The sequence below is a fragment of the Bubalus bubalis genome, chromosome 16 (assembly GCF_019923935.1).
Source record: "Bubalus bubalis isolate 160015118507 breed Murrah chromosome 16, NDDB_SH_1, whole genome shotgun sequence".
NCBI classification, from domain to species: domain Eukaryota; kingdom Metazoa; phylum Chordata; class Mammalia; order Artiodactyla; family Bovidae; genus Bubalus; species Bubalus bubalis.
The window spans coordinates 33,500,443-33,515,261 of record NC_059172.1 but is presented as its reverse complement, the minus strand read 5'-3'; the positions used below and the strand labels follow the sequence as shown (position 1 = coordinate 33,515,261).

General features: G+C 52.7%; 1 protein-coding gene across 2 annotated transcripts; it reads left to right on the top strand.

The window, feature by feature from the left end:
* The first annotated feature begins 799 nt into the window (after positions 1-799).
* On the top strand, positions 800-14,741 carry RHOG (ras homolog family member G). 2 transcript variants are annotated; one of them, XM_025266495.2, is made up of 2 exons: positions 800-1,152; positions 13,534-14,741. In XM_025266495.2, the coding sequence occupies exon 2, from the start codon at positions 13,594-13,596 to the stop codon at positions 14,167-14,169; it is 576 nt and encodes a 191-aa protein (XP_025122280.1). In that variant the 5' UTR covers positions 800-1,152; positions 13,534-13,593; the 3' UTR covers positions 14,170-14,741. The 2 variants fall into 2 exon arrangements, with proteins under 2 accessions (XP_025122280.1, XP_025122279.1); XM_025266494.2 differs by lacking the exon at positions 800-1,152 and adding an exon at positions 1,422-1,577.
* The last annotated feature ends 78 nt before the right edge of the window (positions 14,742-14,819 follow it).

Below are 14,819 nucleotides of genomic sequence, written 5' to 3'. Positions count from 1 at the left end.
ATTCCTAACTACTGAACTGCCAGGGAATTCCTTCTTTTTACTTTCTAAAAAAATGTCAGCACTAGAAAATTTTAAGTTACATATGTGGCTCACATTTCGACTAGACAGCACTGGGAGAGACTACCAAGTACAAGGCAGAGGTGGTGTGTGTGTGTGTGTGTGTGTGTGTGTGTGTGTGTGTGTCTTGTTGGAGGCAGTGGTCCATTAAGGACAGATTGTGAAAGGCTGAGTCTATTTCGCCTGGCAGTCAAATACAGAAGTTAGGCGGAAGTAATAGAATGCACAAAGACCCAAAGATGTGGGCAGGCACGTTGTGTTTTGGGAACTCATTCTTACATTAACATGATTTTTAAAAAGAGAAAAAGAAGTATTTGTTGAGTGTTTACTGTGAGCCAGCCACTGGCAGTAGGCCTTTTACATCCATTCTCATCTTCACAACTACAGGATGACGGGGATGTCATTCTATATTGCCAAAGATAGAATGGAGGCTCAGAAAAGTTGAACAGTTTATTCTAGGAGTTGTTCTTCCTCTTTCTCTGGAAAGCCTCTTGGAGACAAGGAGCCTTTCGTTAACATCTCTGTTTTCCTCCACAGCACCTAGCACGCAGGCCTCCACGTGGTAAGCACTCAGAAAGTTTGTGTTGGACGAAGAATATTTTCTCAAGTCAGAGCTCCACGCGCAAGACCTAAGAGCAGAAGCACCAGAGGGCGCCCACGAGTCCGCCCACCCGCCCGTCCCCAGGGCCCCGGCAGGATTCAAGGCTGGGTGCGGTCCTTCTGTCCCAAGCAGTTGCGCGCCCCAGCGAGAAGAGGGGGCGAGGGGAGCCCCACGTCCTGGCCCCGCCCCGCCTCTTCCCCGGAGCCCAGGCGCGCGGAGCAGCCGGGTGCGGAACAACGACACGACATCCTGTTTTTGGGGCCCGCGGCTCCGCCTGCGCCTCTGCTGATCTTGTCTTTCCCCGGGTGCTGACGCCAGCTCCCCTTCCCCCCGTCTCCGCACCCTTCCCAGGGGTCTGGGGCCTTCCCACTGCTGAATCACCGCCACCCCGCGCTCCCCCGGGGCTCGGGGCAGGGGTGGGGACTGTCCCAGCCGGACCCATTCTGGCCAAATCCCAGCCTGGGCCATCGCTCGATCCCGGGGCTTGACTGAAGGTACCAGGCCTAGGGGCGCCCGTTCTCAGCATCTTCTCGCAGGGGTGGGTGGGGGCGAGATACGATGAGAGGGGGACAAAACCCAAGCGCCTAGGCTAGGGCCTCTGCTGGGGTGAGGGTGGCAAGAAGGAGGCTGGGAGGACTGCCCTTAGACGCCCTGACCTAAAGGGCCTCAGAGGTAAAGGGCTGGGGTGAGGGAACCCAGCACCCGGCCGGGGGCCAACCGGCTGGGGGCGACCGGGGGTTGGGGGGACCGGCCCGCGGACTTCCTGGTCGGGCCCCGCCCTGGCCCGGCCCGCTCCCGCGCCCCGCCCCGCCGGCGGGCCCGCCCCCCCCACTTCCTCCGGCCTCCCGCTCTCACTTCCTTCTCGAGCCCCGAGCCGCTGCCGCCGCCCCCAGCTCCCCCGCAGCGGGGAGGGCACCAGGTGAGGCCCGGCACCGGCCGGCGGGCTGAGGGTCCGGGGAAAGGGAGCCCGGCCGGCCCGGGACTGGACGCGAGCGCAGGCCCGGGAAGTTTGGCTTCGGGAGGCCGCGGCGGGAGGTGCTCGGCTCGCTCCAAGTTGGGCGGGCGCGGCCGGCCGGGCGGGGCGGGGACGGGCACGGGCCACTGCGAGCCGGCGACGGCTCCGGGAGGGTGGGGGTTCCTGTACCGATGGCGGCGGTACCGGCCCCCGGGAGCCGCGAGGGACTCCTGAGGTCGGAGGGGCTCCCGCTCCGAGAGAAAAGTCTCTGAGGGGAAGAGCTCAGAGCTGGGAGATGGGACTCAGAGATGGGGTGCCCCCAGGAGTTGCGGGAGGGCTGTTCTGAAGTGTGTTGAGGGGAAGGGGCCCCTGGGCTAGAGAACTGCTTTGGCAGTTGTGACACTTGTGAGGTAGAGAGAGAGGCTGTCTATTGCCTCTGAAGCCCTGGGCTGCGGAGAAGGAGCTCCTTCCTTGGAAGATCGACTCCGGTCCAGACTGCAGCCCAAGGGTCCTCTGTGCTCAGGAGGGTGGGGGACCCCCGGCCGACCCCAGTGCTTCTCTCTGTGTGTCTCTGTCTGAAGCATAACCTCTCCATCCCTGGAACGGAGAAACAAGTATTGTAGTGAGCAAACATCGGCTGTGCCTAGCTGGCCGTTGCCTGGCACTGCTCATTGGCGGGGTAGACGGAGGAAGGAAAGGAACCAGGTCTTCCCCTGTTACAGAAGTGGAAGGGCTCTTACTCGGAGGTGCTGATCATCCTTAGCGAGAGGGCCTCACTGAGAGCAGAACTGTTTTTAGGAGATGGAGAGAATAGGGCTTCTGGGAGGCCACAAAGACTCTTGCCTTGGAAAATAATGAGGAGCCATCTCCTAGTCTTCCCTCTCCCCCATTGTTAGTCCCTGAACTCTACAAGTTCTCATTCTGTCTTCCTTCATTCCTTTTTCAGACTCTACTCTCGAACCCTTTGTCACCCTCTTCTCGCATCCTCTCCAGTTGCTTTTCCTCCAAACACACAGTCATGCCTGGCCCCTGACCTCTCCTCTGCCCTGCTTCTCTGTCCATCCTTGTCCTCTCCCTGTGGCCTCCCTGCTGCCTTCTTTGCCCAGCTTCTGGCTCCGCACACATATCCACCCTCTTGATTCTTCTGTCTGCCCTCACTTTGATGGATCCCTGTCTTCTCCTTCCGTTTCAGTAAAGAATCTCCAGCTTTGGGGAACCTTTCAGACCACCCTAATTCAGAGAGGCGGGCTGCAGCCTCCCCTTGATAAAAGTGATGAAGGGTTTGGAAAACCTCTGTAGATGTGTATGTGCGTGCAAGTGTCTACACGTACATATCTTTATCTTTTGGAGACAAAATAACTGCCCTCAGCCTTGAGAGGGCCCAGAGCAGGGGAAGCCAGCAGAATGAAGGGAACCTGCAGTGGGTGAGGTTGTGGTTAGGTAGGAGGAAGCAGTCTGTAGCATTCGGAGTATCAGGGTAGAGTGACACAATATTGAATAGGACTGGTGAGAGAGGCCGTGGGAAATCAAAATCTCCCAGACCCTTAGGTGCTTAGTCAAGAGGCCAGGCCTGGAGCCTGGGGGACAGCCTAAAGGTCCCTGACTGCATTGCTCATTGGTTCCAGCACCGCCTGGTGGGGAGAAGGGAACCAGGTCAGCTAGGTGTGATGGAAGGAAAGTGCAGGGTTCAAGAGGGAAGACTATGGCTGGTTTAACTTCAATCTTAAATGTCTTAGTTCCAGTTCAGGAAAAAAAAAGGGGTATGAGGCAAAGGTGTCTGCCTGCTCTTTCCTGCTGCTTTCAGGGCTGCCCAGGCCAGATTCCCATGTGCCCTGGGCTGCATCAAGGCCTTGGTGACCAGGAAGCTCTCTAGAGTTCTGCTTACCCCTCTTCCTCAGGCATCCTTAATATTCTCTGTCTCACCTAAGAGCCTGTTCCCTCTCTGTTGGGAATTTCTTCCGAGTCTAACTGAAATCCAGCCTGGCTCTTTGTAAGCCTTGCTATCCCCATTCTAGAGCCTTTGGGATGCATGCTGAGAGATCATGCTTCCCTCTGCCTTCTCAGGTCTACTCTATTCATTTCTCTCCACTAGAAGAGAAGTGGAGGACAGCAAGTGCTACATTTGTGGGATTCCCAAGCACAGCTAGGTTTAAGGACCATTCCTGTACCCCATTATGTCTCCTTCCCTTCTCACAGTTGTCTGTTCCCATGATTGTTTCTTCCTCTGCACTCCTGTCTGTCCTACTGACATTCTGGGAGGTATAGAGGTTTGGCCCCAGCAGGAAGTCCCAAGGACCTGCATAAAAATCCCAGCTCAGGGGAGGACATATATGCAAGGAATTTCCCAGCATCAGGGCTCAGTTAAAAAACCACCCAGGAGTCCTGACTTCCCACCTACCAAACCAGTACTTATTTTAGATAAATGAGCAACCAACAGGATTCTAAGAGTAAAGATAGGATGGATGAAACAGGGGTTCTCCCAGACAAGACCTGGCCCCACTGAAAGTTTGAGCTAATTGCATGAAAGCCACCACCGGAAAAATATAACCAAGGTGGGAGGAATCTAAGTGGGGAAATATTTTGCAGAGGGTGGGGGTGAGGAATATGTACCTGCTATAGAAGGCTACCATTGAGGTCTTGGCTAAAAAAACTATGGTCAGGGTCTTTACCTGAAGAGAAGTGTCTCAGGTCAAGATCCTGGTTGAGAATCTAAGATACGGAGAGTTGTTTCTGGCAAGATGTTACGGCAGATGAAGTGGCTGGTGTAAATTTTTAGGGGGTCATGAGCAGGAAGATTTGAGAGGTTGTGGCTGTAGTGAGACAGTTGGGAAGATATTAGAATGCAGGTAGCTGAGCAACTGAAAAGAAGATGGGGGCCCAGACTAAAGACCCCTCCTGCATACACAGTGTATACCTGTGAGTGGTGAGGCTCATAGGGTTCTGTGAAGAGGGAAACCAAAGACAAAGCCTGGGCCGCCTCCCCAGAACAGATTGGTTTTCCTGTCCAGGGTCCAGCTTCCTCTTTTGTCCTCATGTCATGGGGGTAGGGCATCTCCCCCGGAGCTCGAGCCTAGAGGAGGCTCTCCTCAGCTGGGACAGAGTGGCTGTCTGTCCAGTAATGTCAGTTCTGAATCACGGATGCCCCAGCACTGGCTAGGCATGAGGGCCTAGAAGCAAAACAGGCTCAGATGTCAACCTGGCCCCTTTGGCCCATTTCCTGAAGGGATAAACTATGGTAGGGTCATCCTGAATGAGGTCAGAGCAGTGGGCCCATTCCCAGGCTAGAGGTCAGGAAACCCAGGTCCTTGTCCTGGATTTGCTCACAATCCTGTAACTAACTCTCGTCAGCTTTCTCTCTTGTGGCTCAGCTTCAGAAGTAAGGAGTTGCCTATCAATAGCTCCAAAGAGCATTCGGAATACTGATAGCTCTGACTCTCCTTCCCTCAAGAGGCTCCTCAGAGCAGGGCCCCCAACTCTGGACCCCACCTTGAACAGGTCTAAGTAGCTGTCTGGGTGTGTGGCCCCTTTCCCCAAAGCACAAGAGAAGAGGCCAGAGAGTCAGGGACTTTGCCAGGGGACAGCAACATGGGGGAGTACCCGATGCCCGGCTCCAGCTCTGCCCCACTGACAGTGGAAAATAGATGCCGGAGTTTCCTCCTTCATGTTTTTTTCCCTTGTGGAAACCCCCTCAGGTCTGGGGCGGTGTTGAAGTGACTGGGCAGCCCTGGGTCTCTGGGTATTTTCAGGTGGGGAGGCAGGATTGGGAGGATGGCACTTCTGTACAGCCTCGTGTGAAATGAGCAGAGGCAAAGGAAGTGCCACTTCACGGGCCTTCCGTGGGGCCCCAGGACTGCTGAGCTGCTGTTAGTGGGGAGGAGGAAGGAGGAGGAAGCAAGTGTTCAGCCTTCCTCTGTGCTGCCTGGTGGGGGAGGAGGGCAGCCTCCTTAGCTCCCCCAGCCTGCTGCGCTGGCCCTGGGGCTGGCTGTATGTGGAGCACCCCAGGTGCTCGGGCACCAGGAGAAGAAGGAGAGGAGCTGGGACTGAGTGAAAGGGCCCCAGCCTCCCACACCCCTCCCAGCTATATCTGTCTTGTACCCTCCTCCTCCCCGATCCCTAGTGGGTAGACTCAACTCCCTCCATCTCCTACTCTGTCTGCAGGATCCTCCACGGGGGCTAAAGGGTGGAGAATGGAAAGAGGTGGAGAATTCTCCAGCGTGAATTTTTTTTTTTAAGGCTGGGAACTAGGCTGTCTTGGGTTCTGTCCCTGCTGATGGGAGAAGGGGAAGAAAAAGCAAGACTCAGCCCTTGGCTTGGTCCCAGCCCCATGCTGACCTCATGTCTCCCCCAGCTTCCTCCTGCTAGCCCAGCTGCAGCCCCTTTGAGCCTCTTCGTACCATCCCTCTCCTACTCCCCCCTTCAAACAGACAGACTGGCAGAACTTCTGAAGCTGTTTCTAACACTGACCATGATCCTGACCCTGACCTCATCTTTGACCAGCCCTGGTCTTCAGATATTCCAGTCCTTAGCCTCATCAGTACCACTTTTCCTACCCATCTTCCTTATCACCACTGGACTAGAGCTATGCCTGCTCCAACCCCTCTCACTCTTCCAGCTGAGGGACAGGGCACTCCCTCAGTTACCCTAAATCATACTCAAGGGGAGGAAGTTAGTTACCCTTGTCTGGTGTCTCCTGGGCCTGGAGGCCCTTCCTTCTTCCCAGAATCAAAGTCTGAATTGATGAGAGAGGAGGTGTCAGTCAGTCTGCAGCTTTTGCTCAGCCCTCTGCTGGGCTTGTGGAAGTAGGCAGGACAGATTTCCCTTCTCATGAAGCTCGTGTTAGTTCAACACAATGAACCTAAATAACAGTACTGGGGGAGGTGGGGCAGAAGGGATGGTGTCCTTGAGAAGCTGGGGAATGGAGCTGGGCCCTGAAGGACTGGGAGGCTGTGGAGTGGGGTGACAGTGGAAGGGGAGCAGAATTCCAGAAAGAGGAACTCCCATATGCAAAGACATGAAGGACAGATTGAGTTCATTCAGCTATTTACTGACAGCCACTGCATGCCATGCTTAGCCCAGGAAGACATGGCCAGGACCTTACCCTCTAGGCCCTCCCAGTCTAGTGACAAGAGATTCAGATAAGCTTCCATGTGACTGAGATAGACTGCACCTGTGAGAAAATCAGGACCCAGACCTTGGATGGAATAAGTCATTGGTGACTTGGGTGGTTTACAAAAATCTTTCCCGGAGGAGGTGGCAGTGGTGCTTGGCTCTGGAGGACAAATTAGGGGATCCTTTGAGGCAGTTGGAGTCTTCTGAGCTGCTGAGTGGTGGACTGAAGGGTGGAAATTGGGGAGAAATGCTGGATTCTCACCAGGACAGTGAATATGGCTACTTGATGTGTTCTACGGAAGAGAATGTGGAGGCTGCTTGTGGAGAGGATCTGGGTGATGTGGCCAGAGCCTAGGATCAGAATACCCCGAGTGATGTATAGTTAGGATGAGTTTCAGGGAGGATTGCAGGAGGGGATCTCCCTTGTCAGGGAGGCAGATTAAAAGGCTCCAGTAAGTTCTCACTGCCTTCATACTCCCCCGGCTCTTAGGGCCTATTCCTCCCCTCCCCCACTCCCAGTTGGGACACTTCCCCTGCTACAACTGCCACAGAGATCTGGCAATCAGGCAATATGCTGCTTCCTTTCCCTCCCCCATTCTGGGCCTGCCTGGGCCACACCCCAAGACCAGGCCCCACTAGGTACAGGCTAGGCTCTGGGGACTATGCTCAGATAGGATGAGCCCCTTGGACTGTGCTCCCTGCGGGAGCCAGGTCAAACTGATACTGGGAGGAAAGATTCTTGCCTATCCCAGTCAAAGCTTTTGGCTGCCACTCCTGTCCAGTAAGATTCAGCACTGCAGTTTGGACTATGGAGGTGTCAGTCCAGTCTGGGCTTCTGACCTGTTTATGCAGATCTCAGTAACTGAAACAGAAGCATACAGATCAGAAGCCTGTACTCAGCTTTTTGGTGGGGGAGTCGAGGAGGTCAAGCTTCAGTATTGGTCAGGGGGGCATCCACAAGCTAAGGAACTTGTATGTGACTACTGCAGAAGGATCATGACTCAGAGCCAAAGGAGGGTTACAAGGGTGGCCATACTGTGGAAGTTCAAAGAAAGGAGAATTCAGTAGCCTCATGGGACCATGAGACTTAAGCTAGGTCTTGAGTCAGTAAGATTTGAGAGGGGAGGAGTGGCAGCAGAGAGAAGAACAGGAGGAAAAGTTCAGAAGCCAGAATGATCCTGGCCTGTTTACATAGGACAGTGAAGACCCCTCTGGACCAGGGAACTCCCATTTCAAAGTACCTGCTTAGTACCTACACATTGTGTATCAACGCACTTCATCTATATAACAGCCTTATAGGGTTGATACTATTAGGGTTAGCTCATTATGGCAGAACTAGGATTTAAACCCAGCTCTGTGGAATGTGTAGAGTGCTCAGTCACTCAGTTGTGTCCAACTCTTTGTGACCCCTTGGACTGCAGCCTGCCAGGCCCCTCTGTCCATGTGATTCTCCAGGCAAGAATACTGGAGCAGTTGCCATTAACTTCTCTAGGGGATCTTGACCCAGGGATCGAACCCGAGTCTCCTGTGTCTCCTGCACTGCAAGCGGATTCTTTATCTGACTCCAAAACTTTTGCCAGATTATGAATAACTCTGAAAGCCAAGATGAGGGACCAGGCATGATCTGAATTAAGCTGGGAATAGAAAGCCAGAACAAGTCATTATAATATGGCTAAGACTATACTAATCTGCAAATGTTTATTTACATACTAAACAAAAGTTCTTTTTTTTTTTTTTTTTTGAGTGACCTAGTGAATAAGTTAGTCGATCCCCCAACCCCAGGCAGGCCATTGTCCTTGTCTGGCCTCCTACAGCATTGACTGTTCTTTATCCTGCATGGTACAGGCTAGATCCTACCTTTTGAGCATGCGCCCTCCTTAAATGAGCTATGGGAACTTATTTGACCCAGTTCAGGCCATAGGTGTTCAGAGAAAAGAGTTGTCCTGGGAGAGAGGATAAGGATCTGAACTATCCCTGAATGGGGAGAATTGGGCTGCCGCCACCTCTCAAGCACCTGTATACTCAATGATTCCAGCCTCTCGGTAGGAAAGGCTTTGCCTTTGCCACCTTCTCTGTGCAGCCCACGTCCAGGTTTATAAAGCATGTTCATCCCTGTGCCCGGGATCCTCCCTGCTGCCCTTTGAGACAGGGAGGGTGAGTTTTATCATGCCTGTCATACAAATGAAGAAACTAGGGTTCCAGGAAGGGAAGTGAGTTACTGGCTTAAGGTCACAAAGTCAGCTGGTAAGGGTAACTTGGAGGCTGTGTGACACACTGAGGATAGGGCTTTGGATTGCAAAATTGGAGTCTGTGTTTAAAAAAAGGGGGGGAGGGGGTCTATGTTGGGTCCTGTGCTGACTAGCTGTGTGATGTTGTTATTTTAACTGCTCTGGGTTTGTTTCCTCATCTGCAAGTATGAATAGTACCAATGAGTTGTTAGAAGGATGAAAAAATGTAATACCATGTGATCTGTAAAGGGTTGTACCGTGGAGGGCTTTTAATCAAGGGGTAGAGTCAGCAGGTGATCCCAGGAGGTCAGAGTCAGGGATCTGGTGCCCTTGGCCCTATGTTGTATTGCCTCTGCCCTGCCTGTTTCTGGACACTACCTCCCTCGTGATCCTTTTCCGGTGTCAGTCCCGGTTCCCTCAGCAGCCCGGAAGCTTCCTGCTCCCTCCTCGCTCCTTTGAGGGCTGATTTACTGATTGCTGGTTGATAACCCCTCCCTAGAAAGCTGCCTGGAGCCAGCTGTACTTCTGGTCTCTCTGGCCTTGTGACTGTCAGCCAGAGTCCCCTCCTTGCCTTCCTGCCTAGGCCAGCCCAGTGCTGGGCTTGGGGGGAGGAGTTCCTGGTCACACAGCCATGGCCACTCCCCTGCTTTGTGTGCAGCTAAAGATTTACAGGCCTAGAGAGCATCTGCTCTTCAAGATGCTGGGTTCTCCTCAACCTTCCAGTGGACACGAGGAATGGCACCAACACCGCCTCCCCAAGATGCTGTCTCTTCCCCCAAGGAAGAAGCCACAGAATCCTAAGAACATGAACATGCCCTGACTTGAGCTCAGGTGCCAAGGTCTTAGGCGTTTGCTGACTGACTCAACCTTCCCACCCCGACCCTGTGCTCCCAGGGGCCTTTCCTATCTCCATCATCTTGTCCTCTGCCCCCAGGCTCCTTAGTGTCTCATCTCATCCACTTAGTATCCTTGCACAGGCTTTTTTCTCTCCATTTCACAGATTGGGAAACTGAGGCCCAGAGAGGGTAAGTGCCTCTTGCTTGGTTGCAGTGAGTTGGCAGCAAAGCAGCCCTGGGGCTAGGACTTGGCTGAGTTCTCTTGACTTCCAGTCCCAAATCCTCAAATGCCCTAGAGGGTCCTTGTCTTCTTTCTGGACCCATACCCTTGAGGCCCTCTATCTGCTCTCCTGAGGTTGAACACACATTTATTCATGCAAATAAGATGGAAATATTTTTACTGTAAACCAGAGAGGCAGCCTCATAGAATGAACTCACTTCCCTCCCAGCTGGTCCCAGGGGAAGCTGGGGCCTGGGAGGGACCAAGCCCTGGATTCTATGCAGGTTCCACACCACCAGGATTCCTTTTCTACTTTCCAGTGGTAGATTCCCCCTGGTCCCTCCAAATTTGATTTTTGAGGCTTTGGGACCAATAGTTGAGAGGACAGGTTGGAGGATAAGGGTTGGCAGACCAGGGTACAGTTTTGCTGTGTATAAAGTGAAATGGAGAAGATGGGCCAGGGATGATAGCTCTTGGGTGGAGCAGGAGATAGCTAAGAGGACTGGGTGTGTCATACTGTCATACACAGAGCTGTCCCCTCCCAGGGAGCAGGGACCTGGTTGTGAGAGAGCTGCAGGGAAAGGAAGTCACATACCAGCCAGAAAAAGTCCCCCGTGGCTGAGAGGAAGTAGTCAATTAGAGGACTACCCTTGCCACAGCAGTATAAATAATCACAGGGTTTCCGGAAGCTCTGTTCTGTTCCAGAATTCGGAAGAGCAGTTCCTCACCTCGAGGGCCTGTGAGCTGCAGAGGTGACCAGGTGATAGTTAGAACAGGGACTCCTCTCAAACTTACCCCACGGATAATTACAGCAGCTGACTTATTTGCCACTTCCTGTGTGCCATGCCTCATGCCAAACACTCTCTACATGTTAGCTTATTTTATACTCTCACCAGCTCTATCCCCATCTTACAGATGAGAAAATTTGAGGCTTAGGAAACTTAAATATGTTGCCCGAGAATCATATTTGACTAGTTGGTGGAGCTGTGATTAGAATCCTTGACCAGTCTGATACCAGCATGTCTTCTCAGTGATAGTACTTAATGACACTGTGTTCTCTGCCCAAAAGTCCAGAAGCCACTCAGATTCTTCAGAGGCACAGGCCATGATCTCAGGAAAGGGATAGAAGATTAAGGGGAAAATCAAATTTTTGTCTTATTCTTCTGTTCATCCCTCTTGGCTGGGCTTTAACCCTCCTTGAGAGAAGATACAGATGTCTGGGACCCCTGGCTTCTGCCTTGCTCATCATTACACACCCAGATTCCAGACCAAATCCCAGCCTTGGCTCTATCTCCAGTGTTCCCCTGCACTGAGTCACCAGCCTGGCTCTGTGTGGCCAGATAGGGTTCCCCCGCTTCCACGAATGATGGTGTAAGCTCTCCCTCCTTTTCACCATTCCCAGGGCACCCTAGTTTGAGATTGGCAGCTGCCTAGAGAATTGTGCCCCTTACTCAACAGGCTTCTCATAACACATTTCGGTTTGCAGTCAGTAGCCAAGATGTCATGTTTGGAATTGAAGCATCAGTGCTCTAGGGCTGGTGGGTCCTGAGATGGGAGGCTCCACCCATGGCTGCATCTCAGAGTAACCTGTGCCAGAAGCCCTCTCCAGTATACCAGTGGGAGGGGTGCCTATCTGATAGAGGGTCTAGTAGATCCCTACACATGTGCCCTGTCCTTTTGTGTCAGTACTTCCTGGAGGAAAAATCAGTTCAGTTCAGTTCAGTCGCTCAGTCGTGTCCGACTCTTTGCAACCCCATGAATCGCAGCACACCAGGCCTCCCTGTCCATCACAAAGTCCCAGAGTTCACTCAAACTCAAGTCCATCGAGTCAGTGATGCCATCCAGCCATCTCATCCTCTGGCGTCCCCTTCTCCTCCTGCCCCCAATCCTTCCCAGCATCAGAGTCTTTTCCAATCAGTCAGCTCTTTGCATGAGGTAGCCAAAGTACTGGAGTTTCAGCTTCAGCATCATTCCTTCCAAAGAAATCCCAAGGCTGATCTCCTTCAGAATGGACTGGTTGGATCTCCTTGCAGTCCAAGGGACTCTCAAGAGTCTTCACCAACACCACAGTTCAAGAGCATCAATTCTTCAGCGCTCAGCCTTCTTCACAGTCCAACTCTCACATCCATACATGACCACTGGAAAAACCATAGCCTTGACTAGACGGACCTTTGTTGGCAAAGTAATGTCTCTGCTTTTCAATATGCTATCTAGGTTGGTCATAACTTTCCTTCCAAGGAGTAAGTGTCTTTTAATTTCATGGCTGCAGTCACCATCTGCAGTGATTTTGGAGCCCCCAAAAATAAAGTCTGACACTGTTTCCACTGTTTCCCCATCTATTTGCCATGAAGTGATGGGACCGGATGCCATGATCTTCGTTTTCTGAATGTTGAGCTTTAAGCCAACTTTTCACTCTCCACTTTCACTTTCATCAAGAGGCTTTTTAGTTCCTCTTCACTTTCTGCCATAAGGGTGGTGTCATCTGCATATCTGAGGTTATTGATATTTCTCCCGGCAATCTTGATTCCAGCTTGTGTTTCTTCCAGTCCAGCGTTTCTCATGATGTACTCTGCATAGAAGTTAAATAAACAGGGTGACAATATACAGCCTTGATGTACTCCTTTTCCTGTTTGGAACCAGTCTGTTGTTCCATGTCCACTTCTAACTGTTGCTTCCTGACCTGCATACAAATTTCTCAAGAGGCAGATCAGGTGGTCTGGTATTCCCATCTCTTTCAGAATTTTGCACAGTTTATTGTGATCCACACAGTCAAAGGCTTTGGCATAGCCAATAAAGCAGAAATAGATGTTTTTCTGGAACTCTCTTGCTTTTTCCATGATCCAGCGGATGTTAGCAATTTGATCTCTGGTTCCTCTGCCTTTTCTAAAACCAGCTTGAACATCAGGAAGTTCACAGTTCACGTATTGCTAAAGCCTGGCTTGGAGAATTTTGAGCATTACTTTACTAGCATGTGAGATGAGTGCAATTGTGCAGTAGTTTGAGCATTCTTTGGCATTGCCTTTCTTTGGGATTGGAATGAAAACTGACCTTTTCCAGTCCTGTGGCCAAAAGTAGCTAATACTTATTGAATGCATATTATGACCAGACCCTGTACTAAATGCTTTACATGTGTTAATGTATATAATCTTCACAACAACCCAATGAAGTAGGTATTATTTCATCCCCATTTTACAGATTAGGAAAATGAGACATAGAGAGGTTAAGTAATTTGTTCAGGGTCATAAAGCTAGGAGATAACAGAACTAGATTTTGACCTTAGTCTGCCATCAGAACTTACATGCTTCACATAATATATTACACATTAGTGCCAGCCTCCTTATTCTTGAGCATCCTTGCTTGGTCTCAGGACCTGTCTCCCATTTTATGTCTGTCTGTCTGTGGTCTGTCTTGATGGGATTGCAGGATGGTGTCAGGTTAATAGAACTGGAGCTGGTTCCCCTCTGTATGCCCCCATCCTTTCTTCCCAGGACTCCCTAACCGAGAGTATCCCTCTCGTCTGTCCACAGGTCACTGCATCCAGAGGGACCCAGAACGGGAAGGAGGCACAGCCTCCAGCTGCACCCACGATGCAGAGCATCAAGTGTGTGGTGGTGGGTGATGGAGCCGTGGGCAAGACATGCCTGCTCATCTGCTACACAACCAACGCCTTCCCCAAGGAGTACATCCCCACAGTGTTCGACAATTACAGCGCCCAGAGTGCAGTGGACGGGCGCACGGTGAACCTGAACCTGTGGGACACAGCGGGCCAGGAGGAGTATGACCGCCTCCGCACACTCTCCTACCCTCAGACCAACGTGTTTGTCATCTGTTTCTCCATTGCCAGCCCGCCCTCCTATGAGAATGTGCGGCACAAGTGGCATCCAGAAGTGTGCCACCACTGCCCTGATGTGCCCATCCTCCTGGTGGGCACCAAGAAGGACCTGAGAGCCCAGCCTGACACCCTGCGGCGCCTGAAGGAGCAGGGCCAGGCGCCCATCACGCCGCAGCAGGGCCAGGCGCTGGCCAAGCAGATCCACGCTGTGCGCTACCTCGAGTGCTCGGCCCTGCAGCAGGACGGCGTCAAGGAAGTGTTTGCCGAGGCTGTCCGGGCTGTGCTCAACCCCACGCCTGTCAAGCGTGGGCGGTCCTGTGTCCTCTTGTGACCCTGGCACTCAGCTTGGAGGCTGCCCCTGCCCCCCCCAACCAGTTGTGCCTTTGTGCCTTGGCGCCTTGTCTGCCCCCAGCTGTGCCTTAAGGACTAATTCTGGCACCCCTTGCCAAGGGGGCTCCCCGAATGCCTTTTTCTCCTGAAGGAGGCCCACAGGGAGAGGGTCTTTGGGCCCTGCCCCACTCTGCTTGGGAACACCAGGTATTCTTGAGAGCTCACCCAGGCCGAGGACGGGCCCCTCCTCAAGAAGCCAACCAGGTGCCCCCTCCCCATTTCCCCCTACTGACCAGATGTTGCTGCCTATTGTGGTGCCTTCTCTCAGGTTAGGAGTGCTCTGCCATCCCTAACCTCTCCCTCGCTGCTCTTCGATTGCTCCACCCTCATGATGCGCTCTCCCTGCCCCAGAGAAGGAGCCACAGAATCCTAAGAAGATGAATGTGCCCTAACCTACCCTCATGTGCCTAAGCCTTAGCATCCGCTGACTGACTCAGCCCCACCCCCACCCCCTCCGGGCTCCTGGGGGCCCCTCCTACCCCCATCAGCATCAATAAAACCTCCTGTCTCCAATGGCCCTGGCTCCTCCCTGTGTGCTGGGCATTGGGGGTTGGGCAGGGACCGAGCATGGGCTAGGACTCCCCAGAGACT